The 14,234-nt window shown below is 44.4% G+C and overlaps 1 protein-coding gene across 2 annotated transcripts in view; it reads left to right on the top strand.

Annotated features, from left to right (window-relative positions):
• Positions 1 to 2,392: 2,392 nt before the first annotated feature.
• MAP4K1 (mitogen-activated protein kinase kinase kinase kinase 1) overlaps positions 2,393 to 14,234 on the top strand; it is a 76,860-nt gene continuing 65,018 nt past the window's right edge. For both annotated transcript variants that reach the window (XM_081200260.1, XM_081200259.1), the window contains exons 1-2: positions 2,393 to 3,222; positions 12,958 to 13,015. In XM_081200260.1, the coding sequence (XP_081056386.1) occupies positions 3,115 to 3,222; positions 12,958 to 13,015 (166 nt within the window). In that variant the 5' untranslated portion in view covers positions 2,393 to 3,114. The remainder of the gene's footprint in view (positions 3,223 to 12,957; positions 13,016 to 14,234) is intronic.

The following is a 14,234-nucleotide window of genomic DNA, read 5'->3' as shown; positions in this document are numbered from 1 at the left end:
TGCACAATTACACAATGCTTTGTAATTGTGGATGTATTGCAGCAATCGGTGCAAATCTCCAGCTGTTGCCTTTCTGCTAGATCTACTGTGTTCTGTACAAATACATAAGCCAATGATTCAGAGTGCTCCAATATCATTTTTTGGAGCGGTTCTCTCCCCACCCCCTTTTTGTTGTTAAAAAGTGTGGCACTTACTGTAACAATTTCATGGTGAGTACCGGAACCTACCGTATTTTTTGCTCTATAAGACTCACTTTTTCCCTCCTAAAAAGTAAGGGGAAATGTGTGTGCGTCTTATGGGGCGAATGCAGGCTGCGCAGCTATCCCAGAAGCCGGAAGAGCAAGAGGGATTGCTGCTTTCACTGTGCAGCGATCCCTCTTGCTGTTCTGGCTTCTGAGATTCATTATATTTTTTTTTCTTGTTTTCCTCCTCCAAAAACTAGGTGTGTCGTGATCTGGTGCATTTTATAGAGTGAAAAATACGGTATTTTGCAGGGGCAAAGAACTCAAGCTGTGCTTTCCTTGAAGTTCTATCGTACTTAACAGAACTTGCACACCCTTTTATTGAAACAGACGCACCTTGCGTTTTCAGTATACCTGAATGCTTTGTTTTTGAGCATGCAATGGGCACAAAGCTCCACTTCCATGCTGGTCATGCGGCTCTAAGATGCTGGAGACAGACCCAGCTGCAGAAATAGTAAGGTGTCTTCGACTTCCAGTGACCCTGGACTATACCATTGACGAAGGAGCTTCTTTTGACCTTTGCACTCCTGCAGGCATCATAAGCACATAGTTAAACAATGGAACTCACTTCCGCAACAAGCTTTTGGCCGCCTACTTGAACAGTTTAAAAGGAAGATTCGACAAATTCATGGACAGCTCTCCATGGCTATGAGCTGTCCATGGAGGCGCAGGTCAATTCTGTGTCCAGGGCAGCTGTCTACCAGCTCCATCTGGTACGTAGGCTTTAACCCTCCCTGCCCACAGACTGTCTCGCCAGAGTGGCGCATGCTCTACTTATTTCCCGCTTGGACTACTGCAGTGCATTCTGCGTGGGGCTGCCTCTGAATGCGGCAGCTAGACTGGTGACTGGGAGCGGCCACCGAGACCGTATAACACTGGTCCTGAAAGACCTACATTGGCTCCCAGTACATTTCCGAGCACAATTCAAAGTGTTGGTGCTGACCTTTAAAGCCCTCAATGGCCTCGGCCCTGTATATATGAAGAAGCATCTCCACCCCCATCGTTCTGCCCAGACACTGAGGTCCAGCGCCGAGGGCCTTCTGGCGGTTCCCTCACTGCGAGAAGCAAAGTTACAGGGAACCAGGCAGAGGGCCTTCTCGGTGGTGGCGCCCGCCCTGTGGAATGCCCTCGCATCAGATGTCAAGGAAATAAGCAACTACCAGACTTTTAGAAGACATCTGAAGGCAGCCCTGTTTAGGGAAGCTTTTAATATTTAATAGGTTATTGTATTTTTATATTCTGTTGGAAGCCGCCCAGAGTGGCTGGCGAAACCCAGCCAGGTGAGCGGGGTATAAATTATTATTATTATTGTTGTTGTTGTTGTTGTTGTTACTATTATTATTATTAAGGCTCAAAGGTGGGAGGCAGCATGATTTTGAATTCAAGTGGCTGGAGTGCTAGAGTGCTTCGGGTCTTGCTTGCGGGTTTTCCACTGACGCACTGAGAAGAGGATGCTGGCCAGGAGACACATTCCTTTCTGTGTAAATTGGCGGAAATGACTGAAGAAGAAGAAGAAGAGTTTGGATTTGATATCCCGCCTTTCACTCCCTTTAAGGAGTCTCAAAGCGGCTAACATTCTCCTTTCCCTTCCTCCCCCACAACAAATCCGAGACCAGGGAAAAGAGTCGGTGGAAGAAGATTGGAGGAAATTTAAAGACTATTTACAGAAATATTGCAAAATTAAGGAATATTAGAATGATGTTGGATTGAAGTTAAGTGGTTTCTAGCTGTAATGGTTCAAAAGAATATGGAAAAATTGGATTTTTAATAGGTAAAAATTTAATGTTATAATATATTAAGATTAAAGATCAGGATAATAAGGAGGGAAAGGAATTGCTGAACTAATAAATTGAACTGGAATACAAAAAAGGGAGGTATGAGGAGGTCCGGGAAACAAGTAAATGAAAGATAAGTGATGTAAAGATGGAATTATTTTTAACTGTTTTTTATTTCCTATTTTTTCTTTTTTCTTTTTCATTATGTAATAATGTGAAATATTGTGAAAACTTTAATAAATATTTATATATATATAAAAAAAAACACATTCCTTTCTGGGTAGCCATCTGAGGGCCACATGTCAGTGGTGGGTGGGGCCAGGGGCAAAAGTGGGCGGAGCAATGAATGTACATTTTCCCTTCGTACAGTAGGCCAGTTCCTGCAAACACAGAGCCTTCTCTCTCCTTCATCACCAAGAAGTGTTATCAGAGTTCTAGACACATTGTGGGCATGCAAAAGCACTCAAGGAAGATTTGCAGCCAGGCCAGCGCAGGATGTGACCAGTGAGAGTCCCAAGGGCCGCATTGTGGCCCCTGGCACGGAGTTTCCCACAGATGTGCCAGACCCAGCCCCTTCCCTGGGGGAAACCGATCCTGCAAAAGGGACAGTGAAGAGGAGGAGATAGAGCAGGGGTCAGCAATTCTTTTCAGCAGGGGGCCGGTTCACTGTCCCTCAGACCTTGTGGGGGGCCGGACTATATGGGGGGGGAGGGGAATGAATGAATTCCTAGGCCCCACAAATAACTCAGTGATGCATTTGAAATAAAAGCACAGATTCTACTCATGTAAAACCACGCTGATTCCTGGACCGGATTTAGAAGGCGATTGGGCCGGATCTGGCCCCCGGGCCTTAGTTTGCCTACCCATGCGATAGAGGAACCGATGTGATCTCTGCTTACCCGCCAGAGGGCTTTAAAGGCCACAGTGGAGCTCACAGAAACCAATCGTGCATCAAATCAGGAAGCAGAACCCTGAGAAATTTATAAGGTGCCCTGACCACATTGCTGTTCTGACGCCCACGCGCAGTGAGAGAGTCGCAGACTTTGCAAACCTCCGCCTTGGGGTGGCAGGGGTGTGGGGTGGGGATTCACTGAACAATGGATGCCCAGGAAAGAGCTGCCCTAGACATTTCTACCCGAAACCCCCAAGAGGACTTTGAACTTCTTCTGAGAGTTGGCGGAGGGACCTATGGAGAAGTCTATAAGGTAAGCAACCAAAGCGCTGCTCCTTCCTGGAGAGACTGAATGGCTGAGGGCATCACACATTTGGGGCTACGACTTCCACAGCTGCACACTTCTTTGAAGTCTCTCAGCCCCACTCACCTCACTGAGTGTTTGTTGTGGGGAAGGAAGGGAAAGGAGAACATTCGCCGCTTTGAGACTCCTTCGGGTAGTGAGAAAGCGGGATATCAAATCCAAACTCCTCCTCTTCTTCTTCTTCACACTAATTGACCAGCAAAAACAGGATTCCTCATAATATAATCTTAGCTCTGGCAGGGAAAACCCACCTCTTCCTTTTGCATCAATTAAAATGCTCTATTTTATTCTTGGTTTCGTCCCCTGCCAGGTATATTTTGCAATCTCTCTCTCTGCCACTCTTTGAAACATCCAGCGTCGCCAATCACTGGAGCTGTTTAAAATAGGAAAAGCATCTTCGGCAATACAGCCGCATACTAATTGAACTGGGTTTGAGGACAAAAGAAATAAATATGGAGTAGGGTTCGCCTGTGGAACTCATAGCTGCATGATATTGGAAAAGCTGAGAAGTGTGTTGTCGGCCACATTTTCATCCCACAATTCCCCTAAAGACCTTGGGGAAACCTTGATCACTCCCTCCTTTTATCTTCACAGCAACATTGTGGTGTAGCTTGGCGCAGTCCTATGAATCTTTATTATTATTATTTTATAAAATATTTATTAAGATTTTACACAAAACATACAAAACATAAGTTGTTGGGGTTTTTTTAAGTTAAAAAGAATTAAACCAACTATTACACATACAAAAAAGAAAAAAGAACAACAGCTAACAAGAAAATTACCAAAAAAGAGACCTAAAAAAACCGGTAGTTGAAAAAATAAAAAAGAAGAGAAAAAAGAAAGAACAATATCTTAAAAAGAAATAATCCATTTTTCAATATCTTTAAGTTCATTTGCTTATTTCCTTGACCTCCTCACACCTCCCCTTTTGTATTCCCGTTTACAAAGTCCTTTCAGCAAATCCTTACCTTCTTTCATTTATCTTTACTCTATAATCTTAACCTATTATAACTATATATTTTCATCCAAATAACTATCTATATTTCCATATTCTTATTAGCCTTGATACCAAAACCACTTATTTTCAGTCCAACATCATTTTAACATTCATTAATTTTACAGTATTTCTGTAGATAATCTTTAAATTTCTTCCAGTCTTCTTCCACCATTTCTTTTTTTTTAAAAGCTATTTTATTAGGTTTTAACAATAGAAAAGTTTAGAAAAATACGAAAACGAAAAAGATACAAAATTACAAAATACAAAAATACAGACATTAAACACAAAAAAGAAAAAGAAAAAACACATATAAAAGAAAACAAAAATTCCCTCTTTCTTAATTTCTCATCTTTAGTTAATTTATTTTCCTGACTTCCTCACGTCTCCCATTTTTGTATCCCTTTTAGAAGTTGGTTCAGCAAATTCAGGTCCTATTAGTTTATCTATTGTTAATCCAATCTTACATTTTACCTTGTTGCTAGAACCCCTGCAATTCATTTCAATGTCATCAACATTAAAAAATTTACAATATTTCTGCAAATGAGTTTTAAATTTCCTCCAATCTTCTTCCACCAACTTTTCTCCCTGGTCTTGGATTCTGCCAGTCATTTCCGCCATCTCCATATAGTCTATTAGTTGCATCTGCCATTCTTCCAAGGTGGGTAGATCTTGTGTCTTCCAATGCTTTGCGATGAGAATTGTTGCTGCTGCTGTAGCATACATAAAGAAAGTTCTGTCCTTTTTTAACACCGATTGGACAACTATGCCCAGGAGGAAGGCCTCTGGTTTCTTCGGGAAACTATATTTAAATACCTTTTTCAGTTCATTATATATCATTTCCCAGAAAGCCTTAATCCTTGGGCACGCCCACCAAAGGTGAAAAAATGTACCTTCAATTTCTTTACATTTCCAACATTTGTTATCGGGAAAATGGTATATTTTAGCAAGCTTGACTGGAGTCATGTACCACCTGTACATCATTTTCATAATATTCTCTCTTAGGGCATTAGGAGCCAGTGTGGTGTAGTGGTTAAGAGCGGTAGTCCCGTAATCTGGGGAACCGGGTTCGCGTCTCCGCTCCTCCACATGCAGCTGCTGGGTGACCTTGGGCCAGTCACACTTCTTTGAAGTCTCTCAGCCTCACTCACCTCACAGAGTGTTTGTTGTGGGGGAGGAAGGGAAAGGAGATTGTTAGCCGCTTTGAGACTCCTTAAAGGGAGTGAAAGGCGGGATATCAAATCCAAACTCTTCTTCTTCTTCTACATGCCGTAAATTTAATCCCAGTGGTCCACAACTTCTCCCAGTCAGCAAACATAATATTATGTCCTATATCTTGTGCCCATTTTATCATTGCAGATTTTACCGTTTCTTCCTCAGTGTTCCATTTCAACAGCAGATTATACATTCTTGAAAGCATCTTAGCATTGGGTTCTAACAGTTCTGTTTCTAACTTTGATTTTTCCACCTGAAAGCCAATTTTTTTTATCCAGATTATAAACCTCTCTTATTTGAAAATAGTGTAACCAGTCTCACACCTTCTCTTTAAGTTTGTCATAACTCTGCAGTTTCAATTTGTTTCTTCCACCATTTCTTCTCCCTGGTCTCGGATTCTGCCAGTCATTTCTGCCAGTTCCATATAGTCCATCATCTTCATCTGCCATTCTTCCAGAGTGGGTAAATCTTGTGTCTTCCAGTCCTATGAATCTTTAGAAGTAACGACAACTGTGCTCAATTCTTTGATGCGTTCCTCCCGGTATGTGCGCCATTGCCGTCCTAGTGTGTGTCATAGCTGAGCATGAATTCATTGCTCTGTTGAGCGCTCCATCCACCACACAATGCTGGTCTCTGTGCCCAATGCACTGCCTGCTTTTTAAAGCTGCGAGACAGGCTACACTTCGACTGGGAGAGAAAGCGCATGGAAATAGTCCTTCTGTCTGCCTTGGTAATTATCTCCATGGAACATAAGAGAGGTAAATGCGAGGGACATTTATGGGATGGCCACTTTAAGTAAGAGATGGAGGCTCCCTCTCCCCTAACAATGTGAAATCAGAAAAGGACAGGTAAAATGTTCAATGTGGTAGAGGCTAAGCAAATCGGTCTCTTAAACTTAAGCCAAGAAAAAGTAGTCTCTATAAGATTGAATATCAATATACGTATCAAGAGCACGATTTCTGTTATCATCCTGAAGCAAAGTTCTTAACCTGAGGTACTATTTCTGGGTTAGCAGAGTCTGTAACCTGAAGCGTATGTAACCCGAGGTACCACTGTAGTTTTTTCTCTCCTGTTGTCACACTAGAATTCGTGGATGTTCAGTGAAGCTGAATGTTGTAAGATGGGTCATAGCAATTCGGCAGGCTCCAAATGAAGGATTTGGCCCTTGGGGACTCTAGTTCCTGACCTCTCCTCCTCACCTTTCCCTCCCCATTTCCAGCTCAAGGCTCAGCCTTAGAAGGCTCCTTTCACTGGTTGGAAAACGTGATGGGTACATTTATTTCTTGGGCCATAAGCCGCCATGACAGGACGCGGGTGGCGCTGTGGGTTAAACCACAGAGCCTAGGACTTGCTGATCAGAAAGTCGGCGGTTCGAATCCCCACGACGGGGTGAGCTCCCGTTGCTCTGTCCCAGCTCCTGCCAACCTAGCAGTTTGAAAGCACGCCAGTGCAAGTAGATAAATAGGTACCACTCCAGCGGGAAGGTAAACGGCGTTTCCATGTGCTGCGTTTCTGGTTTGCCAGAAGCGGCTTAGTCATGCTTAGTCACATGACCCGGAAGCTGTACACCGGCTCCCTCGGCCAGTAAAGCGAGATGAGCGCTGCAACCCCAGAGTTGGCCACGACTGGACCTAATGGTCAGGGGTCCCTTGACCTTTTAAGCTGCCATGACAAGTATCAATGCAGAATAAGCACCTGGGACGCTTCTATAATTATCTATTTCTATTGCCAGCAAATGGAAATTGAATTTTGTTTGACTTTGACTGCAATAGACTGTTCAAGATACCTCACAACTTATCTCCTTGTAAGCATCATGTGCACAGACACAAAATGTGAAAATTAACAGCGTTAGTGGAAGAACAAAGTATTGCTGTTGAAGAGAATGCTTCAGAACACATACTTTCCCTGCCCCTTCCTGCCACAGGTTTCCCCTGCACATCTGGTTTTAGTGGGTTATTATTGTTGTTATTTTTAAATTATCTGCATTCATATATTTGTCCCAAGTTGGGATTCAAGGACGCTTAGAGCACTTAAAGACAACATCATAAAATCCAGAGTAATAGAAACAAACTAGTTAAAACATTAATTGAGATTCTGCAGAATACGTTTAGTACCAGCAATTAAAATCCAATTTCCCTTGATAGGGACCCAGTGATCAGCACAATCTGCACCTTAGTTTCCAAAGGCCTGTCTGAGCATGAAGGCCTCAGCCTGTTGGAGGAAGGATAACAAAGAGGGAGCCAATCTAACCTCTCTTGGGAGGGAATTTCATAATATGGGAGCCACTACAGAAAAGGCTCTCTCTTGTGTCACCACGAACCACGCTTTTGGTGTTGATGGGAGCCAAAGAAGGTGCTCACCCCAGGATCTTAGCATGCGGGCAGGTTTGTTTTTGTTGTTGTTTAGCCGTTTAGTCATGTCCGACTCTTTGTGACCCCCCTGGACCAGAGCACGCCAGGCACTCCTGTCTTCCACTGCCTCCCGCAGTTTGGTCAAACTCATGCTGGTAGCTTCAAGAACACTGTCCAACCATCTCGTCCTCTGTCGTCCCCTTCTCCTTGTGCCCTCCATCTTTCCCAACATCAGGGTCTTTTCCAGGGAGTCTTCTCTTCTCATGAGGTGGTCCAAGTCTTGGAGCCTCAGCTTCAGGATCTGTCCTTCCAGTGAGCACTCAGGGCTTATTTCCTTCAGAATGGGTACGTTTGATCTTCTTGCAGTCCATGGGACTCTCAAGAGTCTCCTCCAGCACCAGAATTCAAAAGCATCCAGGTTTGTATAGGGAGATACAATATTCCAGGTAGCCTGGGCCTGATCCCCATCTAAGCCCCACCATCCACCCCTTCTTAAAATGAGCTTGCCTGCCTTCTGATACTACTGGTCGGAGAAGAATTATAATGGGGAGTGAATAACTGGGAATTGTTCGTATGTGGACGAATCCCATAGCTTTTCTGCAGCATCTAGAAAAGCTGTTATTCCTGAGAGGTGTTCCCAGGGAATGCTCAGAATGGCAGCAACTTCTGCAAATTGTACAGGGAGAGGGGAGAAATTGGTTTCGGATCACATTTCCTGGTTCAGTTCCCGAAACAATATGCAAACTGAAACTCAGCTATCCTTCAGAATTTGCATTTTACAAAAATGTTCACGCGCCAGGGGAAAGTGTGACAAGAATTAAAGACATTGGTGAAAACAACATAGGGAAAAGACATTGAGTTGGGGGGGGGACAACTGGTGGCAATAATAAACATAATATTAATAGTAATAAATATTATTATTTGCACCCTGCCCTCCCCGGCTTGAGCCGGGCTTAGAGTGGCTAACATCATATAAGTGTTTATTAGCAGAAATTGGCACTAAAAAGCTGATGGATTTTTCATGAGGGCTCTTGATTAAAATTTGGAAACTGAGGCAGAATGAGATGAATGTAAGATCGGGGGGAGGGGATAGAAACTGGGGAAAAATGAAACGGACAGAAAGCACTTTGTACTTATTTTTGTCCCACAGTATTGTTGTTAATAAATTTGTGAGTAAAAATGGTTGCATGTACATACCAGACCTTTAAAGGACCCCCCCTTCAAAAAAGGAATTTCAGGAATTGTAGTTTACCCCCCCCCCCAGCTACAGCTCCCAGCACCCTTACCCAACTAATTCTTATGTGTTTATTACAGTTACTTACTGAAGTTCCCAAGTTTCTTTGAGGAGGGGAATGGGTGAATCTGCACATGTGTACAGTGGTACCTCTGGTTAAGAACTTAATTCGTTCCAGAAGTCTGCTCTTAACCTGAAAATGATCTTAACCTGAAGCACCACTTTAGCTAATGGGGCCTCCTGCCGCCACCGCGCCGCCACTGCATGATTTCTCATCCTGAAGCAAAGTTCTTAACCCGAGGTACTATTTCTGGGTTAGCGGAGTCTGTAACCTGAAGCGTCTGTAACCTGAAGCATCTGTAACCTGAGGTACCACTGTATATAAATTTTAGAAAGGGGCAAGATTAGATGCAGGTGCACAAAGCATTCTTGTACAGTGGTACCTCAGGTTAAGAACTTAATACGTTCCGGAGGTCCGTTCTTAACCTGAAACTGTTCTTAACCTGAAGCACCATTTTAGCTAATGGGGCCTCCCGCTGTTGCCGTGCCGCCACCATACGATTTCTGTTCTCATCCTGAAGCAAAGTTCTTAACCTGAGATACTATTTCTGGGTTAGCGGAGTCTGTAACCTGAAGCGTCTGTAACCCGAGGTACCACTGTACACAGCTTTAAGTTTCCCTACAACATGCCTTGGTTGTTTCAAGGCCTGGAAGCACCCCTTCCTCTAGTTTGCCAGTTTCTCTCTCCCAGGCTCTTGGAGGAAGGGCAGCCTGTGTTGCAAGCCCACCCACCCACTTAGCGTAACGGCTCACATCCTGCTTGATACTATCAAAGGAGCCGAGCGCTGCAGCTGTATCCTCTGCCAAAATATTTCAGCTTGCGTTCTCCTTCCTCTCTAAGCAGTCTCCCGCTTTGAGCTGCGGGATGCAGGGCCCAAGCAAGGTGAGGCCACAGGAACCCACAATCGAATCTCCCGCCTGTTTATAACGGCGTTTACATTGCACTTGAAGTGGCATGCATGCATCTTTCCCATGCGCGTGCCTTTGTCGTGCCCTGTTGGAGCCTCCTGCAACTGCGACGAGTCCCGGCAGGCCCTGCGAAAAGCCCGATGGGTCATTTGGAGGGTGCGACGGATCCTCTTGGGCTTCGGCACACCATGTGACGTCATGCACATTCTACGTTAGGTCAACCGGTCAGGCACCCACAGTCAGAATTTTGTGGGTGCCTCAGGACCGAGGCCCTGCTCCCCGAGTTGGCGCCTATACCCTGGAGGCTGCTGTAGTTGTTCCTTTGTTATTGCTATGCTTTATTTGCTTAATAATAATAATAATAATTTATTATTTATACCCCACCCATCTGGCTGGGTTTCCCCAGCCACTCTGGGTGGCTTCCAACAAAATATTAAAATACAATAGTCTATTAAACATTAAAAGCTTCCTTGACATCTGATGGGAGGGCGTTCCACAGGGTGGGCGCCACTACCAAGAAGGCCCTCTGTCTGGTTCCCCATAACCTCACTTCTTGCAGTGAGGGAACCGCCAGAAGGCCCTCAGCGCCGGATCTCAGTGTCCGGGCTGAACGATGGGGGTGGAGACGCACCTTCAGGTATACAGGACCAAGGCTGTTTAGGGCTTTAAAGGTCAGCACCAACACTTTGAATTGTGCTCGGAAACGTACTGGGAGCCAATGCAGATCTCTCAGGACTGGCGTTATATGGTCCCGGCGGCCACTCACAGTTACCAGTCTAGTGGCCACATTCTGGATTAATTGCAGTTTCTGAGTCACCTTCAAAGGTAGCTCCAAGTAGAGCGTGTTGCAGTAGTCCAAGTGGGAGATAACTAGAGCATGTGCCACTCTGGCGAGACAGTCTGCGGGCAGGGAGGGTCTCAGCCTGCGTACCAGATGGAGCTGGTAGACAGCTGCCCTGGACACAGAATTGACCTGCGCCTCCATAGACAGCTGTGAGTCCAAAATGACTCCCAGGCTGCGCACCTGGTCCTTCAGGGGCACAGTTACCCCATTCAGGACCAGGGAGTCCCCCACACCCGCCCGCCCCCTGTCCCCCCAAAACAGTACTTCTGTCTTGTCAGGATTCAACCTCAATCCGTTAGATGCCATCCATCCTCCAACCGCCTCCAGGCACTCATACAGGACATTCACCGCCTTCACTGGTTCTGATTTAAAAGAGAGGTAGAGCTGCGTGTCATCTGCATACTGATGTGCATGTGGATGATACCATTGCCGAACCGTTGTATTCCAGATATGCCCACCTGGCCATCCTTCCTGTGTTTTTCCCAACCTGATTTGTGGCAAAAATTTTGGGAGCAGAAGAAGAAGAGAAATGAAAGGAAAGGAAAACAGCATATCAATCGATGTCAATAGAAGCTGACTAATTGAGGGGGCAATCAAGGGGCAATTCACCCTCCAGCCACACTGAACAGGAAGCAATAAAAGCGGCTGGAACTTGTAATCAACGCTGCTGGGGTCTGCCCCCAAAATAGAGTTTTTACTATATTTGCTTGTTGGAGAGGCTATAGGTTCCTGGCAGCCATTTCCCCTCCCTACATGATACAAATCAGTGGTGTGGTGAGCAGCTATACCCAGTAACAAGCTTGTTGCCTGATAATTTCACAACTGCTGCTAGGCTGAACACATTATTTTTATCTTTCTTTTTTTTTAAGAAAACCATTTATATCTTCCTCAGATGTAGATCGGAATGGCGTGAAATAAAAAACCCCACAATAAAATTCAGCAGACACTATAACAAATACAGGAGATAATAGGTGTTAAGTTGTGGGTAAACATATCAGACGACACAGCGATTCTTCAAACAGCTCTTGTTTATTCAGAGGCCAGAACAGAACTGAACTGAAGGGCTCAGTCAGTCTGCTTATATAGAGCTCCACTACAACGCAACAGTAACAACTTTCTGTAACTATCCAATCACTGAACGTCACTTTCGATCCTTCATTTGCATAACTATCTACAGCATCCCCCTGCTGGCCCAGGGTGAGAACAACAGGGTCACTAAAATATCTAGGAAGGCTCAAAACTGATTTTAATAATAATAACTCCCTGCATATTGGCATCAGGCAGATGTCTTCATTACACCCTTTTCGGCACCTGCTAAAAAATACTTTGTTTAGGTAGGCCTACCCAGGTTTGTAGCGTGTTGATATGTGGTTTCAGCGTATTGTTGATTTTAATCGGTTTTTTAAACCTTCAAATAGCCGTTTTGTACTTGTCATTGACAATTTTGTGCCATTCTTTTTGCAAACTGCCTGTCCCCCAAAGAGAGGTCACAGGAAAAAGCCCGGCTTGTGTGTTTGCTGCTGTTACACGAATTTTAAGTGCACACACTCCATAGAAAACCAATCCTTCATTCTTCAAAATGAGGAAATCTTTCTTCTTCTTTGGTGATCCCTTGTATCCGAGTAAGATTGTCTTCCATAAACACAGTTTCTGAGTCTGTAAGTGACTGTGGAGACCAATTCTGGATCCACACGTCCTTCCACAGTGGGGACATAGGTTTCTGGACGGGAGCTGATCACAGTGTGGATTTGCCAAGCGTGCCTTCCTCTTAGCGCGTTTCTCCCTTTCGCCCTCAATTTGAGCGTCTTCAAAACCTGTGACACCTTTGGTAAAGGCTGTTCTCCAATTGGAGCTCTCATATAAAAAAACACTGAAAATGCTTTAAAAAAAAAGTTTTGGAAAATACATCAAATTTGGCATAGCTCACTTCCGCCATCTGGTGCCACGTTCGCGTTTTGCACTTTGAAACACATTAAAAACGTTTTGTTTGCAACTGTATAGCCGAGACCCTGGTCTCCAGCCACATTTAGGCCTTTGCTCATCTTTTAAACACATTCTCCTTTCTGTATCTCCTCAGGCAAGGAACAAGGAGACGGGGAAACTGGCTGCTATCAAAATCGTAAAGATGGAAGCAGGTGAGCGAGGAAAACGACGAGCTACTTTTCGGTGCGCCGCCGTATCGTAAACCGAATGAGCCCTGAAATCCTTTCTCGCTGAGGAATGCCAGAACTAAGGGGAAGAGTTGCTGTATGCATTTAGAGCAGTATTCAACTTTTCCAGACCCAGGAGATGCATTTTTAACCCAAACATGCCTTTGGGGACCCATTTCTTAATCTTTTTAAAAATAAAACACCCCCCCCCCACACACTAATTTTTATTAAAAGTTTTCAGATTTTACATTTCTGCATTAACATCTTTCATTACACCCATACATTCAACGATTTCCCTCCTTCCCCATCCAATGTTCTTTTAATTTACCCATAATTCCTCCATATTCTTATATATCCATCTGAATCAAGTCCCGCCCCCTGCCCCCATTTTACATTCCTTTTAAATAGGTTACACTGTTGAATTTACCTTAACACGACCAGCGTTTTCAGCTGTGTACAATTCTTTTGCCATATATTTTGCATGGAGGTTGTGCTCCGGCTGCGACTGACCGTGGATCAGGCCCACTAGCGGGGAACGACCCATCACAATAATTACTGTTTATTTACATGGCAACCCCGCAGCTGAAGACCGGCTATTTAAAGCACATTCAGTGCAATGTTTGAAGCACATTCTTCCTCTACAAATAATCCTGGGAACTGTAGTTCTGCGCCCGCACAGAGCTACATTTCCCAGCACCCTTAAGAAACTGCAGTTCCCAGGACTCTGTGGGAGAATTCGGGAGCTAATAATAATAATAATAATAATAATATGTCACCCATCTGACTGGGTTGCCCCACCACTCTAGGCGGCTCCCAACAGAATATTAAAAACACAATAAAACATCCAACATTAAGTTTTTTGAAGATGCTTTAAATGTGGTTGGAGACACCTTTTGATGGGTGGAAGTCAGTCTCTAAAATAAAGCTGTGAAAAAAACACAGTCTGACCAGCTCATCGCAGAAGCATGGGTGCTCTTTCATTCACTGTGTATATATATGCTCAGAAACCAAATATTTTTAATTATTGAGGGTGTCAACGGAGAAATCTGAGGGCTCCCTTGGACAAAAAAACAAGGACACCAGCCAGGAATACCAGAGCAAAACAGCAGCCAGTAGGCTTGGTCTTGATTGAAGACTGTGGCGACGGGACTTCCACCTGCCACCAGGTGGAACAAGATGGAAGCCCAAAACAAAAGAGAACCCA

This window comes from Podarcis bocagei, assembly GCF_964188305.1.
Source record: "Podarcis bocagei genome assembly, chromosome: 7".
Lineage (NCBI taxonomy): Eukaryota > Metazoa > Chordata > Lepidosauria > Squamata > Lacertidae > Podarcis > Podarcis bocagei.
Note: the sequence above shows the minus strand (reverse complement) of the source record. Positions and strands in the feature narration are given on the sequence as shown.